At 39.1% G+C, this 17,448-nt stretch overlaps 1 protein-coding gene across 1 annotated transcript in view; it reads left to right on the forward strand.

Moving 5' to 3' along the window:
* The window catches only part of LOC137913000 (KH domain-containing, RNA-binding, signal transduction-associated protein 2-like), a 46,308-nt gene extending 38,604 nt beyond the window's left edge, over positions 1–7,704 (forward strand). Inside the window, 3 exon segments of the mRNA XM_068757133.1 lie at positions 5,724–5,806; positions 6,304–6,362; positions 7,610–7,704. Of these exon segments, the coding sequence (XP_068613234.1) occupies positions 5,724–5,806; positions 6,304–6,362; positions 7,610–7,704 (237 nt within the window).
* The last annotated feature ends 9,744 nt before the right edge of the window (positions 7,705–17,448 follow it).

The following is a 17,448-nucleotide window of genomic DNA, read 5'->3' on the forward strand; positions in this document are numbered from 1 at the left end:
AAGTTACATGTTCACCATTCAAACTTGGATTTTGTCCACAAATATGTTTCAGTGGCTTTATTGTTGCAAATTGAACATTACTTGCATGGAATGCGTTTAATTAATGTTTTCCTTGAAAATCTCATTTCTTAATTGTTGTGTTGGAAATCATTTCACTACTCACAAATATAAAGGAATTAGATTTTCAATAAGGCTTCTCTGTCAATTTTTAGAAAAATAATTGCAATAGCACATTTTTGTAACCAGTAATTTCCTGATTATGAAAAACAAATGTGAAAAATAGTTTGATAATTTGTACTTTAGGTTTAGTGTCTACAAGTACTATTAATTACCCTTGGAGAATAATATAACTTTACCCAAACTTTCCTAATGATTTCCAATTTTAGGGAAAACATTCCTAATTGCTGGCATTTGTCATGCATTTAATTTATTGTGAACTGCAAGAATGTAATTTAAAGTTATATTTAATTAATTATTTTAAGGTCGAACCTATGGATTATAAAATCAACCGGCATTTTTGATGTTTCATGGAAAAGAAAGAAGAAGTCTGTAAAAAGATAAATGATATTTCTTGTGAAATTATATTTTTATGGTGTATAATAGGATAAAAACTCAGGTAAAATGCAGAATAGTTTCCGATATATTGTCAGTGCCAGAGGAAACAGGTGATCGTAACTATAAATTTAAAGTAAACTCCTGAATGTAAGACAGAAATAAAGCTTCCTTGAGCTTCCATTCAGCCAGCATGACAATGTCACAATTATTATTTCCTGTCATTGAAAATCACATTTAACCATGAGGCAATTTGAATAAATATACTAGTATAAAGAAGACTCTGACCAGAAGCATAAAAACAACAACAAAAGGTACATGCTGAACGAATTTGCATGAATTGGAGTGAAGACCAGCGTTTATTATTCACTGAGACAAAAGGATGCAGATCTCATTTTCCTCCCCATCCTGTTGTGCATGGAGCCATTCACCAGCAGCTCCCTGTGAAGATCGCTCACTGTCAGGGGACATACAGGATGTCAATTGATAATGAAGCACAGTGCTAAAGGCCTTTAGGTTCTCTCTGTCCTAATTACAATGAGCGAGGACTCCCCACCCTTGTCCTAACGTTTGATTTATTCCCTCTGCCTGGTGACAAAGGGCCAGTTAAGTATGTCCACAGAAGAGTGTCAAACTAGGAGACTCAAGGCTTTCTTTAATTAGGAGCCAGGTTTCTTGAATATTGTACCATAATGTGTCAAATCCAAATATCGCTTGTGTTGCAGAATAAAACACTCGTCAGAGCTTGAGGAATGGTTTATTATAGTTTTCAGGATGCAGACGCTAAAAGAAAAGTCTAGTTCTTCCATTAGGATACAACTGCAGCATCGTTTCTCCATCAAGAATACTTAGCTTCTATTTTCTCTGTTCAAGATGTAAACAAGAAAGTGTAATTTTATTTAAAAACTACTGTACCATGCATGTAGAACCTAAACCTCCATTGCTGGCTTTGTCCAGGCCTTTCAAGATTCTTCTGCGGACAGAATTTGTTAAACTTGGTGTAATCCCACTTTTCACCGCTGTTATTTTTCACCACACATTTACAACCATATGCTGCACTGTATCAGTTAGTCTAAATCAAACCTATGATGTTAAGAGTGGACGCATTAATTATTTTGCTTTAAGTCATTTACCAGTTGTTGTTTTTTTAATAAATTTATATCTGGACTGGAACCAACTTTTCTTTTCTTTTAAGTATCCTACATGCAGATAACAGTATCCAGTTTTCCATAGGTTTGAGCCTTATGTGTGACTCGCTGTTGTTACCACACACCTGGACATGCTACTGCATCACATCATTCACACCAATGCCTGCTTTGGTTGCTCTGACTACCTCCCAAGTTGCCACAGAGGAGGAGCTAACCCCTAATCACACCTTCATTGCATTCAGACAGTTTGTCGGAGCGATAAAAAGGCCCAGAATGAAAGCACTGCCTGCATGGGGGCTATTAAGTGGACATGTGACCCATGGTGATGGGTTCTTTTCTTTTGTTCCTGCTGCATCCGTGTTTTCTGTACCCGATGAAGAAAATGACTGTCAGCAATTCTGATTCTCATTTGCATCATGGTTTTCCCAGCCTTTCATACCCAGTGGATGAAGTCAGGAAGCCTTTGGGGAATCCTTTGTATAGGCTGGTATTTAAAAGGCATTGTGGGTCTGGCTGCGTCTGCCACAGCAAATAAGCATGCTTGAGAGTTGAGCCTATGCGGTTGCTATTTCATCCTGACGCCAGGGCTTCAGGAGCAGATATGTGATTTTATCATTCTCCGAGGCAAACGGGCACAAAGCAGCGGCACGCACCGTGTTCTCAGTGGGCTCGGGATACAAGACGATGGCAGTCTGGCTATAATGCATCGTATCGTATGCATCGGAAGTTCTGTGGACACTGTCCATGTTGGATGGGTACTGCTGTCCTCTTCACAGCTGCCTTTCATTGTTCAGTTCTTTTACGTCCTACAGAAAGCATCATCTTGCACCCAATCGGAGGACTCTCTTCCTCTCTGGCTTTTATATGGAGTGACAGAAAAAGACATCGCCCCCCACCCCCCCGTCCTGCTTGTTGGGACTAGGAGATGTGTTTTTCTCTACCTCTGCTCCATGCTGGACTGTTACTGCGTGCAACCTTCATCTTCACTTCCTCACAGCAGGAGGTCTTAAAAGTGGATCACACTACAAGTGCAACATCCCCAGATTTTGAAGCGCACATCAAACACGCAGCCCGGTTGCTCTGTGCGCATCGCTAGCACAGACAGAGAGCGCAGAGTAACGTGTTGCTGTTTCGCCTATAGTGCAATAGCAGCAGTTACACTTCATTGGCTGGACGCCGCTATGCTACGGCTGCGTAGCATCCTCTCAAATATGTCACTTGAAGTTTATTGAACTTATTGAATAGACATGTAGCTCCTGCATTTAAATGTTTGCGTGCCATAGACGGGAGAACTGCCGGCCTTGATGGACACACATTCTTCTAGTTTATTGTGTGTTTAATCCACTAATAAGCATGTTTAACAGTTCGTTGAAAAATCGTGCGTTCATAAAATTTACACAGCTCTTAACTGTATGTCTATTTTTTATATTACATTCAAGTGAAATTAATCAGCTGATAGCTTTACATTGAGTGGTCCAGCGCGGAGCGATTTGTCACATGGGATTACTAACAAAACTGTCAATTAGTGAGATACGCAGGACTCTGGCTCTGCCTTTGTGAGGAAAAACTCATGCAAGAAAGTGGAAAATATTGGATCCTCTGAACAACTTAATCCCTTACATAATCCCTACCTTTAATTTAGTCGAATACTTGTTCGCACAATTAAAGCCACAAAAGAACCAGCTCAAAAGTGCTTGTACCTGATAGCAAAAGAAGAGTCTATACAAGTGCATTAAATGTCATTTATTTTGTGTCACACTGTGACTCCCCTACACACTGATGTGTTGGTGTTGAAAAGCATATTATCCAAAGAACAGCTGCACCTAAAGGAAGATGATATCACCTTATTGCTGGAGGTCGATATGAATGATGCATGACTGAGCCCTCGTCTGACATCAACCAGTTTTACTGAGTATGTCTGCACATTCTATTCTACTGATTTAAATATAAAGTCACTGTCAGCCTCTAGTCTTATCAGCCTCTGAGGCACCTTTTTATGAGCAATCATTTATTATGAAGGAATTGGTGGCAAGGCTGTATCTCTATTTTACATCAATGCATCCTTTATAACTAAAAACAGAACTCTGATTTAAGTAAAACAGTCTTGAAGATATTTTCAAAATCCCCGTCCACTGGGATCGAGCTTTGGGGATGGGTGGAATGTACTCAGATAATGTACAGGAATGGGAAAAGGCCTTTGTACTTCACTTGTGTATTTAGATTTTTACATATGGAAGAACTGTGTTGTCTTCTTGGCGACAGTTTTGTAAGAAAGCCGCTCAAACGCGCAGGTGGCCTTGCTCTTGTTTTTGTGTTGGGTCGGGCTGCGTCCAGGTATCTGAGTTGGTTTTGAATATAAATGCATGCAGAACAAAGCTGACCTGATTCCTGGCACTGATGTTCACTCAGGGGGTGTTTTATGTTTCTCTTTGTGACTGTAAGGATAGTTCCGTTTCTTCCTCTCATTGAACTTGTAAAAGTGACCCCTGTTTTTGATGGAGGGGGGGGGGGGCATACAACTCTACTTGGGGCGTTTTAAGAGTTTGATGATGAGAAGTGTGCATACAGCAAGAGGGCGGGCACAAAGTGTTAGCCGAAGCAACAGAAAGCTTTAGTTACGAGCTCGTAACTTAAATCACTCGTATGTCAAAGAAAAAAATTTAATAGTAAAAAACTGAAAAAAATGTATCTGTTCCAGCTGTCTAGACACCTATATATAGATATATGTATATAGATACACACACACAGAGAATTACTTTACTCAATGTAATGCATCTTAACTCAGTAAAGACTGAACCTTGAAATGATTTTTTTTATTAGAGTGTATATTTAACCTTATGAAAAAATTGTCTAATAACTAAATTTAATATACATTTGAATATAAGACTTTTAATTTGTAAATGCATGTTTTTGTACATCAGGTTTTTCCAGAAAATGATATCAAACTTATAATGTAGAGGTCTCAAAACCCTGCAAAGCCAAGCGTATCATATTTGATAGGCTTAGCTTTGCAGGGCTAGAATGACTCTCCAATAATTTCTTCCTTTGTTGATAGAAAGTTGGAAGTTCATGATAAATGCAATCCCAAAAAGCCTGAGAGTTATTCATCTAATGAAACCCAAGGCCAAAAAAAAAATCTAACAAGCAATCACTGCTCATAAAATTGACTTCTGTCAACACGCAGTCAGACCTGAAAGCGACTCCGACGTGCCTTTCAGCATTTTGATCAACTCCTCTCTACTCTTATCTGAGTTTTTACCTTTCAAAGAATCAACAAAAAGTTCTTTTTATATGAAAAATGAATAAATAAAGTGAAAAATGACTTGATGATATATGTGAACATTGGCCGGTCCATTCAAGCGTTCTCCCTGAACGAGCTACAGTTTTAACTTCAATGGTTCCAAAAGCAGGTGATTCATATAATTGCTTTCAGAACAGAAGCCTCTGTGGAACTGAATTTACAGACTGCCGACATTTTAAAGCAGCTTATTATCATCATATAATTACATTACATTGCATATTGAAAACGCCGAGTCGTCTGGCATCCTGTGTTGGGTGTGTTAGAATTACACAAACAGCAGCAGATGAGGCTGTTTACTTTACAACCATACAGAAGGTTCTTTACATTTGAATGCGGCAAGCCGCACTTACAGATGGCAGAGTTGGAGATCCTCCGGAAAGCGTCTGTGCAACTGCACATAAATCGAGAACGTCTTTACTGTGCGCTGCACGCAGTTTGACATTTTTATTGTTTTTCTCCATGAATGTTTGGACCAAATGGCTTTTTTGTTTCGTGAGCACCTCCTCCATCCTGTTTGCAGTTAAAGAAACTTCCGATGCGGTTTCTTTTATTAGCATGCTCCCCTATGAGCTTTGCTCAATGATCACTGTTGGACATGAATATATATTATCTGCTTGGAAGCTGTGGGTGCTGCCTGTGCAGCTCTGGAAGTATAAGATTGTTGATTGGGTGAAGATGAGGAGACCAGTCAGCTTCATCGCTTGCTTCTTGTTTCCTCACAGGGCTACGATGATGGGTACGGTGGAGAGTATGACGACGAAAGTTACGAAACCTATGAGGATAACTACAGCAGCCAGTCGAAGAGGTGTTGTTTGCACTCGCACAAAAACACTGCATAAACATCCAAATGTCCTCAGTCAATTTTCCAATCGCCATCTGTCTGCTGTTGCCAATAATACAGCGTTTGAAATGTTTGCTGTGAGCAGCTGTCTCGTGGGCTGTCACTGCAGTGCGTTAAAGTGTTAACATATGCTCAGTAATAATACAGTTGGAAGCTAAATTTATTCAAACCCCCTTTGCATATTAGTTTTATTGGAGAAATATACTTTTTTTTATCAGCTGCTGGCAATAAGCAAATCACACAAAAACAGTTTAAATGGCTCAATACAACAAATTTTAGGATTTATTTTTTTTACCCCCACATTCAAAACGAAATGCTACTTTTACTGATTGCTGCAGTCTCCGACTTATTCAACCAACCCCCCTTATCTGCCCTTCCCTATTTTACAGGGAAACAAATTATGCATAAAAGCAGCTCATCATTCTTTGTGTTGACTGATGTCCCTCCTTTGTCTTACATAGCATTTCAGAATATTATGAATATGGACATGGAGCCAGTGATGAGTCTTACAACAACTATGGTAAGAGCAGCTTATATTATGCTTGGCAGAACAATGTTTTCTCATTTTCAGTTTTTATAGCCCTCGCCACATCAGCCATCAGTACACATTCAGTGTTTCCAGCGGGGGCATCTGTGTCCATTCTTTCTGTCCCTGGTGCTTCACACTGTAGCAAATGGGTAAAACTCATAATGACACTATTAGAGCTGTCGGAAAAAAACATCTTTAGAAAACAACACTGTGACTGGGAAAATACATGTTTAGTTCATTTTGGAGCTAAAATGTGAAATATTTTCTCATTGTCTTTTCAAATGTAAGAATTGACTGGGTTTCTGATCCTTTTTTCTGGGCCTGTTGGTCAGTCCATTTTTTTTTTAAATAACTCAACTGACATAATTGTTAGTTGGAGCCCATGATATAACACGCTATCGATGTAACTACTTTAAGCCAGTAATATTTCACAAAATCAATAGCGACTCCTTTCTGTTTTTGTTTTGTTCTGTTTTTAAACAATCGTTTTAGAGCCACCCTTGAGTACAGTAAATGTACCAGTGGAAGCTCAAGAGGAAAATCTCCACAGTAAAGGTGGTGTTTTTCCTTTGGATATGCACCATCATTGGCTTATGCCACAGAATCTGTTGCTATCAACGGCGCAGCTGCTGCCGTCCACACAACGCTGCTGGAAAAAGGAAGCCCTCTTATCGGCCAAATACCAGTTGCAAGTGTCACAAACAAAAGACTTTCTACATTTTCTCAAGCCACTGAATAATGTATTGCATGTAAATCATTGATTTAATCAAAAACATGTTTAAATGACCACAAAGGCAGCCATGAGTTTGTGACATGAGAAGCTGGTTTGCTGCAATGGCTTTGCATGCTCCTTCATTCTCAGCACGGTGAATCTTGCAGAGGGGTGTTGAGGTCGGAACAAACCAAACTCCGAGGGCTAATCGTTTGATTTTCTGGCCCATAAACACTTTCTTATTTGGAAGCAGTGGCACGCGGCGGCATTTTGTCTTCTCCATGTAATTTGGCTCTACGAGGAAGGAGCTGCCGCCCGAGAGAGGCCAGAGATCACGTGAAATTAATTTTGTGTGGAGAGAAGCCTTCATCGTGACCGAGCCAGTTTGCACGCTCGACTCTTCATGCCTTCTGTCAAATGCACTGTGACGGGAAAGTGCACGGTACATAAGCACATCAACTTCCTCAGGACAACGAACGCAGCAGCTTTCTGTTTGATTTTTTTTTTTTTACTGTTTGTTTTGCAGAAGAGGAGTGGGGATCTTCCCATCCAGGCTTCAAAGCCCCCATTTTACGGCTGACAAGAGGCGGCTACAGAAAGCATCCATATGGTAGATACTGAAGTTACTGCAGATATATCCGATTTCAAAATATTTCTATATTTTTTTAATTCTTCATAAAATGTTCTAGCAGTCCCCCTTTTTTTGTTTGCCTCCTGCAGAAACTGAAATAAATAGTAACTCCATAAAAGTCATGCATCCACAAGTTTTCACGGTGTTGCAGAATGTTTTTATTTCTACACCGATTTTGTGTGAGAATTTACAGTGAGAAAATTAAATGTGATACTCATTCATGTATGGGAAGTTGTTCATAAAATTGTGTAATTAAATTCTCTTCATTCCACCAGTTGATTATTTTTATTTTTTTGCAGATTTGCCCCTTTTCAACCGCATTGTTTCCATTTATTGCTTTTAAAGCAGCGATTCTAAAGGTTTACTGGTTTTACATTTTACTGTACCGGATTAGGCATAATTTCTTTTTATTGGACCACAACCAATGAAAGTTCCACCACATATTCTAAACCCATAGGTGATTTTACTGCTCTGTCTGACAGCATCAAGGCGTTTCTGTTTTACTTCATCACGCGACGCTCCTCTGAACACATCCTAAAGGGAAAAACTAAAAAGATATTTCGTTTTGGGAGATATTGTCCTGTAGACCTAGAAGGTATAGATATTAAACATATTGTGTCAACTTTGTCTCCTAATCATTCATAGTGAAACAAACAAAGGCGACACTGCGGGTAATTCAAAATGACTTAGGTGGAGCTGCAGAGCAAACATGGTGTGACGGAAAATACCGGTAACTCATTTAAACTTCCATCACTTTCACCACAGTTCAGTGACTGCTCTGGTCGTCGGTGGATTATTTACAGATTATTTCCTCAGTGAAAACAAAACCATGTGAGATTCATGCTAAATTAATTTAATTTGAACAGAAAACGACTCCCATCATATGAAGCTTGTTCCCAACGGACAACGTTTTATAAAGACACAATTTTTATGAATGCACTTCAGCCGAGTAAACTGTAGTTCAGACTATAGTCCTACTACTGCAGTACTACTGTGCATTAGACTTTAGTAGTACTGCTACGGATGCTGGAGAGGGAAGTGTTTAACTACTGAAGTAGAATCTTCAACAGTTATTACAGCACACAAATAAAGCTGTTTGCAAAATTGCCATAATAAAGTTCTTTAAAGGCAACAGATGGAAACCAAGCCCTCTCCGGAGACCCAACTAAATCGACCCTGAAAATTCTTATGGCAGAGATTAATGTTTAGAAATCTAAATCAAACCCTTAAGTGTCCCCATACCTGACTGCAGGATGACACTCTTAAGGTTAAGGTTTGTGATGTTGATTCCACAGGCCTAAGTTAGTATTGTGGTTTAAATGATGCAAGGCATGAGATCGTAATCGTGCAAAACACTTTTCCTTGTTTGGATTGAAGGCAGTCAAAAAAATATACAGTGTGTAATTCCTATTGCGTGCTTTGTTTTGTGTGTAATGTGTATTTGTACATAAAGCATTTAATAAAAACGACGTAAACCTCACCACGGTGTGTAATACTCTCTAAATAGGTGCCCGAGGAGCTTTAAATTGATATTTTATATGCATTTTTTATTTTCAACACAACAACCTGTGCTTCCAGGAAACAGTTAACTCGCTTCATAAAGAGTGCCCAAATGTCTCCAAATGGCGCATCTGTTAAATCGTTTATATTCCTGTTCGATCGTCCCTCGAATCTTTGATCGCTTTCTCATTTATAAACTAATACATTTCTTCTCTTAATCCATTTTCTGAAGTTTTACATCATTAAACAGACACTGATTGACTCTGAGAATGATATGGAGTTAAAAGAGGTAAGAAGTCCTCATATATTATCATAATAATGCCTCATAAAGGCTCAGCGTTGGGAGGCTGGCTCCTGAACAGCATAATGGGCCATGCAGGATGTAGATATTCACCCTGTGGTAGTGTGTTATTGATGAATGGAATAATGGCAGTGGCTTTTACCTGCCACGAATCAATGTCTCTGCTAACCTCTCTCTGCATTTCTGTATATTCGCTGCAACTTTGCATGCTAGAAACATTAAAGTAGTGATTTTAACTCTCTTTTGTGATCAGTACACCCGAAGCCTGGCTCATTAAGTGTGTAAATCACGGGACTGAAGACTAAACACTAAGCAGGTAAACCGAAAAATAATAATACTCATAATAATAATGATAACAATTTAATCATGAATGCTAACTTCCACTTAAAAAAGTAAACCTGCCCTTTTTAACAGAAAATAAATGTTGAATAAAAATCCTCTAACTAAGTAGACAATAAGGAATTCAGCTAAAATGGAATAAAAGAAATAATCCGTTTTAATAAAAGACACTAACATAATGTCCAAACAACAATGATATTAATACATTTTAATGTTATAACTGGTTTACTTTTTTCACAGTGATAGAATGTAATCTGTTCTGTTTGGTATACTTTGGGTGTGTATTTGTATTATGTTGCATGCTCTCTGTCAGTGTATTATATATAAAATTAACATTATTTTATTATATTATTCTGTTTTTCCCTTAGATAAAGAAAAACACTGTTGTGTGATTTGGTTAAAACAGATGGAGAAAACAGGTGAGTCCTTATATTATTACTATATTATTATTATACAGTTTTTTTGCAATCAAACCTGTCATTTCTGATTACTCATTCATGATATTGATATGATACTTTTTCTCAAAGTTCACTGTGTTCAGACTGTCAGAGGATTGACATGTAGTTTCCATCTCACCGAGACATTAAAACGAATTTTAACGAACGCATGCATTCTTTTAAACTGACACTTTGTTAAAAATGCAACAAATCACACTGGTGCAATTAAAATATTGAAAACAAAAGAGACAAAGGAAACAAAATCCGAGAGGAACTGCTGGGGTAATTAATCTTTTCACGAGTAGAGGAGTATAGTGACTTTATGAGGCTAGCTTGAAGATAAGTGGAGCCAATGGTTGATTAATTATGCATGCGGAATGTAGAAAAACAGCCATTCATTTGGTTGATAAAATAATATTTACTGTATCTACATGAACTATTATTAAGGACTTTATTTTATCAAGCAAATTCGATTTTCTCTTTTCTTTCTGCTGTCTCAGTGCTAATTTATATTTGTAATTATGTTCTTGCCTCCATCCTGTGTTTTATAGCGAATAACCATATTTAATCTATGGATATGGACCTACTGACCTATTCATAATTCATGCTCGTTTTTTCTTCTTTTTTTCCAAAGCTGCAATTCTTTTAAATGTATTCAAAGGCATTTTGCACTTTAATTGCGCCCTTGTTCTTGTACTTCATAATAAGATTTATGAAAAAAGCTGATACAGAAGTGCGAGATCTTGCAGCAATAGATCTTCTAAGCAAGGCTGCAAGATGATTTGTTTTTATACATGCCTAAAGGTCACATTAAGTGTTTTAAAAATATTATTTTCTGCCATATGATACATTTGATGTTTTGTCATCCCTGTAGTGGGCTTCAGTCTTGACTGCAAAGCATGTGTATAGAATCATTTGGACAGACTTGATCACAAACAGATGGTAAGTCATTTATTTCAAACCAATCTGATCTCCTTTGATAATGAAATTAGCCAATGTGTGAAAACAACAGTAGTCCTTGGGAATTAAATAAAGCAGCGTCGCAGCACATTGTATGGCCCTGCAATCCGTGACATGCAATATTAAATCAACACTAAAGAGTGGATAAAAAATCAATTGCACATTTATGAGATCGATATTAGTATAGTGTGTGTCTGTATGTGTGTGTGTGTGTGTGTGTGTGTGTGTGTGTACAGAGTGCAATATATTGTATTGAACAATTATTGGAGAGCCACTCGGATATATATAATCTCTCTCCGAACTCTACTGGAACATGAGCCGTGCATCCTTTGCCTTTTTTCTCCTTGTACTTGTGTACCGTGTTCTCGTTGTGCAGCTCTGCAGAACAGCAGACGCAGGAATCTCCTGCCAGAGGACTGAAGATCAGCCATCAGTCGTGTTTGGAGCAACGCGTCACTCAGGAAAGTGCAGCTTCATACGTATTTCAAGCCGGTCTCCACAAAACTAATTACAGAGCTGTCTAGTTTCGTTAAAAAAAACAATAAATAAATAAAAAATTGTTAGGGACGTAAATAGAAAAAAAGACAGAAACCACTTTTGTTAACTCTTTAGTCTGTGTGAAGTTAGCTGTGTGATTATTTGTCTTCTAACTTCTCCTTTGATTTCTGCCTATGAGTTGGAAGTGATCGCTGTAGCTGGAAACTGCATGCCGCTGATGTTCATCCCGTCTTTGCCAGAACTGCTCTCAGATCCATTTTCCTATAAAGCCAACCGCCAGCTCAAAAGCAGCCAAGAACTGGAAACCCAAAGCCTGCTATAGGTGTTGATGCAATTCTTAGAGTGAATGCTGCTGCTAAAACTCTCACATTAGGATTACAAAAAGGATTTCAAAAAAGTGATTACATGTAAAGCGCATTAAACTCGAAAGAATGGAATCCTAATGGCTCAAAGACTCTGCAGCTGTCTTCAGGTCTCTTTGTGAACACATAGTGATTCTTGTCCATTTGGCAGTGATGGGCTGCAGCCTGGAGTGCAATAAAAATAATAATAATACAGGCAGCTGTTTGTTTTGTTGGTTTGCCAAGTTTATCACATTGGCAACACAGTTTATGCTGCCACAACACTGTGTCTGTTCCTGCGAAGAAAAATGAAGATAAATTGTGTGTATGTTATATTTACTCCACACAGAGATACATTTGGACACGGAGAAGAGACCTGTTGGAACACAAAACATGATGACGAACGGCTCACAGGTAGGGAGGATGTTGTGTGTTTCTGCTTTGCTTTATCACAATCAGAATGAACCACCTGTAAATCCATCTCTGTTCATGTATTTGTACCTGATTTGTTCTCTATTTAAAATCTTTTCTAATCATTTGTTTGCACATGTTCTGCCATATGATAGAAAATACTTGAGATCTGTGCATCAAGCAGAACTGTTGCAAGCAGAATTTGCCTCCGGGATCAATAAAAGTCTTCTCATTTTATTTTTCAATCCAGGAATGCCAAAGATAATCTTATAAATGTGTTTGAAAAGGAAACACAATCTCCTTTCTTGACTCTCTGAAAGGGTTAATGGCTGCGCTGGCCGGTCACTTTTTACATCCCGCTGTAAAATATATTATTTCCCTTTGCTCAACAGTTGTGTCCAGCAGAGCTCACATTCTCCTAAATGTGCAACACAAATAAATAAGCATATGCTTAGTAGGTAATACGGATCAAAGATTCTACAAAACAAAACTTTATTTCAAAATACATGTTGGGCAATTGTTTTTTGTGTGTCAAGGGTTGGATGAGAAGATTGAGACCACTTTTATATATCAACGAGTAGCAACAGCCAACAGGCACTTATCTTTCCAGTTAGTTCGTTACAGAGATAGATTACCACTGAAGCTCCACATTTACAACAATACAGTAATGAACTGTACAGCTATTTATAGTATGTATACTATGTATTCTAGTGCTGACTGTACTGTGTGTTAAGATTGTAAGTAATAGAGGAATTTACAGGTGAAACTGCTGCAAGTTAATAAGTAAAAGTTTACAGTCTAAACAATCTGGGATAAAATGGTGGGCCTGCAGTAAAATTACCAAATAGGTAAATGCAACAACTAATTTGTGTCTGGCAAAGGGAAACAGCAAAGCTGGATGTCACATTTTCTTCCTAGAAAGGCGGCCTGTGCGTCGGTAAAATCAGCAGCAATCTGTGTTTAATGAGTTGCTTGAGTTTTGTGATTTGATATTATGATTTACACTTTAGGGCCACCGTAGGAAGCAGCCTTCCTGTAGCTTCCTATTTACGATACAGAGATCAGAGGCGTCTTAATATTCTCATTAAACTCTCAGCAAGAAAAGTTCTTATAAAGAAAAGAACAGAATTTGTCCTTTCCTAATTACTCGACTAATTCTTGTTCTCGTAATGTTGTCATGGACTCGTGTGGTTGAAAATAGACTTCACATGTCTCAAGCTGACACCAACACATTCTGCAGCCATGCAACGACACCATCTGCTTCAGGGTTCAGACTCGCTGAGAGACGGAGACATCCTCATCGCCGCAACACGCTGCGCCCGCTAATTCATTCAGCGGCTGTGCGAAGAGAGAAATGAGACACACTCTTTTGTGCCAAGTCTGTTTCTGTGCCATGTTATCTCGAATGATTGCACCTATTTGATCCTAACAAGGCAATAAAAGCTCGTTTGAAAAGGTTGAGGTGAGAGCGAGGAGGTCCGTCTCCATCTCAAGGACGAGCTGATTGTCTCTGGCTAGAAGCCGCATCTCAACGCAGAACCGTCAGCCTGAGTGTCAGATGCGTGTTGACAGATTAGAACTTCAGGAGTGTGTAAAGAAACAGCCAGTAGCCCGAGGGGAATTACCACACACACACACACACTGCATTTGATGCACACCCAGCCAAAATGTCACATTTAAGGCTCAGAGGCACACTGCATTTAAACCAGTGCACATTAAGGTCACAGTGGCATTGCCGTACACTCTCAGAATCAATTTGATTGGATAAATACAGTACATGCTTGACACATACGGTATATGAGAAATGCTCACATCTGGCTTCTTCAAATAAGAGTACAGTCAGGAGATGGTTAATAAGAGAGAACAAATAATTCACCAATTGTTTTATTCTAAGAACAAATTCTTATTCTTAGGCGTTAAGAAAATAAGAAGATGCTAATCAGAGAAGAAAAAAAAAGAGAAGAACGGTGCAAGAAAGCAGATTTCTGTGGAATTTAACTGGAACGAAGATGTTTCCCTCCATTTCCAGTTCAAACTTCCTATTTGGCATCAATATTCTCATCTGATTCTTGGTAAAGACAAAATAAAAGCCAGAATCTTTCCACTATACTAAAATATATATATATATATTTGCAGTTATATTTTGCTTATCGCGTTTCTTTTTTTGACTCTGTATGCGTGTTTCGTTCTCCTTCTTTTTTGTGTTTCAGGTTGATTGATGAAGGCAAGGCCCATTCCAAGAGGATGATGACGCTTTTTGTTTTTTCATTTCAGACAAAATCTGCATGAGGTGATGCCATTAAATAAAAACTGTCACTTTTTATCCGACTGCACGTTTACTTTAACAGTATGTCTCTTCTGTTCTATCTTATCATAGCAATGACCTAAACATTTCAGGAACATTTGAGCAGCCAGCCACACCTACTGTCACTTTTTGAGCGGCAGGAACAGTTTACCATCAGGGGTTAATGAGTCACGATGGAAACAGAAGATTAACCGTTACTTATGATCTTGGTTTGAGAGGGATTCTCAACCGCAGCGTTTACCTTCCTCGATCTAAATATCGGAAACGCAGGGACGCCAAAGTGGGTCAGGATCCCGGCGAGCACGCAGAAATATTCAAAGATGCAAAACAGTAATAAATCTAGCATGCGGCATCCCCCCCCCCCCCCAGCCAGAGTCGGATACCTGAGCAAACTCGGCTGTGTTTCGACAGCTGCCTGATGAGCCAGAATAGAAAATGAGGGTTTATAATCACCCGAGTCTTAAAGGGCCTCTCTTCCAGTGCAGAACTTATGAAATGAAATGGTGCAGACTCTGCGTTCTTGACATGTTTTGGATGATTTTTGAGTCGTGTCTGTTGTGACAGCAAGCTGGGATGTAAGCCATATGTCAGGAGAGGAGGATGTATAGCTTGAGCTGCTCATTTGAAGGAGTTGCTCTCCTGCTATATCTGATCTCCATTCTTTTGATCACCTCCACTCCCTCAGCTCCACCCCAGCTTATTAGCACTCTAGTTGGACTGGTAATGAGTTTGACATTTGACGTTTTGCTGCGTGAGTGGATGAACTAAGCAGCAAGAAGATTTGCTAACTATGTTTTTTTTTAATGAAGTCGCAATCCATCTTTACAAATGGGCTTTAATAATCAGTTTGTTCTTCAGGTCAGGGTGTTCTTTCTTTTTAAACATTTGGGTTATGGGATTCCACAATCAATAAAATAAAAAGTCACCCAGAAAAGGCTAAACTCTATTATTGTGATTTTTAACAGTTTTGCCTGAAGGATTGAACTTTCTCTCTCTCCAATGAAAATAGAACAGAATAATACATTTCAAGAAACAATGGAGACTGCCCATGCTTAATGCAGATGCTGTACATGTTGTTAAATATATCTCTGTATTCAGACAAACAGTTATTTGTGAATAAACAGGACATTTCCTGCACAGGTCAGAGAATATACAGCTAAAGGGACATAACCTGCTGGGTTGTATTAGCACTTTATCAGAAGTGAAAACGGACCATTTAATACGGTGTACAGAAAATATCCTTCAGACGGACGAATACAAGGATCCTGTTATATCAGGGACAAACGGAACACATCATTCCACAAAGGGTTGACATATATGGGCATGCACAAAGCTGGCAGGCTAATATTTGGGGCGCTGCTTTGCCGACTTGCCGTGACTGAGATAAAACATGAATTCTGCACATTGCCAGAAAATTCTGAAGCAGGACGGCAGGTCATCAGTCTGAGTTGAAGCTCAAGCTCAACTGGGTCATGCAGGTTTGATCCGAAACATAAGTCAGTCCTCCTCTGAAAGGCACACGGCATCTATTTTATAAGGATGAAAGGATAGAAAAGAAAGGATAAAGTCTGATGCAAGAGGGCAAACAAACCTATCGGAACCATGATTGCAAAAAAAAAGGGATCACGCTGATGTCATTTTGAAAGTAAAGTATTTTTGTAGCTTCTTCGAAAATTGCTGTACACATGTGGAGCCTACTGCAGCTCAGATACTAAAGTGCAAACAGTTATGGAGCTTGGCAAAACGGATTCTCTATGGCGAGGGCCCCGTGAAGAAGAAAAATGCATCTCAGTGGTGGAAGCTCTGCTCCCTGAGGGGCACTGAAGCTGTGAATGACAAGAAAGAAATTAGCCAATGCAGCTGTGAGAGAAAGGTGAGTCCCCTGTCCTCCCCCCACGCTCCCACTCAACCAGACCATTTCTAAAACGATTGATTTTTAACTAAATGTTCATTGACATTGATTAATTGATTTAAAGGTGTGAATCATTTGTGTGAACCTGACAGGCCCAGAGGGTGGATTGTTCTCACGATGACAAATCCAGTGCAGAGTTCATCGAATGCCATCGTTTTGTTATAGTGTCCACATTTGTAGCCTCTTATCTGGATGAAACTCGCCAAGATGTGCATGTCCCTTCAGGAGGGCACCATTAAAGAAGGTAAGGGCATAAAAAGGAGCAATGTGGTTGACTGCTGTGTACTTTGGCTCATCAATCCATCAACGTCAAGGAGGAAATCCATGGAATTGCTCCCATCTCTGTTTCCTCACACTCCCATGCTTTGAATCCTTATAATCTTCCTGACACAGACCTTTCTGTGTCAGCTCATGAAGTATCAGCCAGCCCCAGCGCTCCGTCAACACCCCCCCGTAGGGATAAAGGATGGGCACTCAGATGGTTGATTGTCAGGGCCATTATGTTCCCCCAGCATCCCACAGTCCCGACTTCCACAATTGCCACCATTAACAAGGGGGTTTCCTTTCCACTTCGCTTTCGAAGTGTCACACTTGGCTGCCGATGTGTTTTTAAGACGTATCAGAATCCACTTAACTGGTTGCAAATAGGCAGCATTCTTTGTTGAGCCATCATCAAAGAGACAGTCATTAACCCTTTATTGCCAAACATATCATATTTGATACACATTGC

The sequence above is a fragment of the Brachionichthys hirsutus genome, unplaced genomic scaffold, assembly GCF_040956055.1.
Source record: "Brachionichthys hirsutus isolate HB-005 unplaced genomic scaffold, CSIRO-AGI_Bhir_v1 contig_796, whole genome shotgun sequence".
In the NCBI taxonomy this organism is placed as follows: Eukaryota; Metazoa; Chordata; class Actinopteri; order Lophiiformes; family Brachionichthyidae; genus Brachionichthys; species Brachionichthys hirsutus.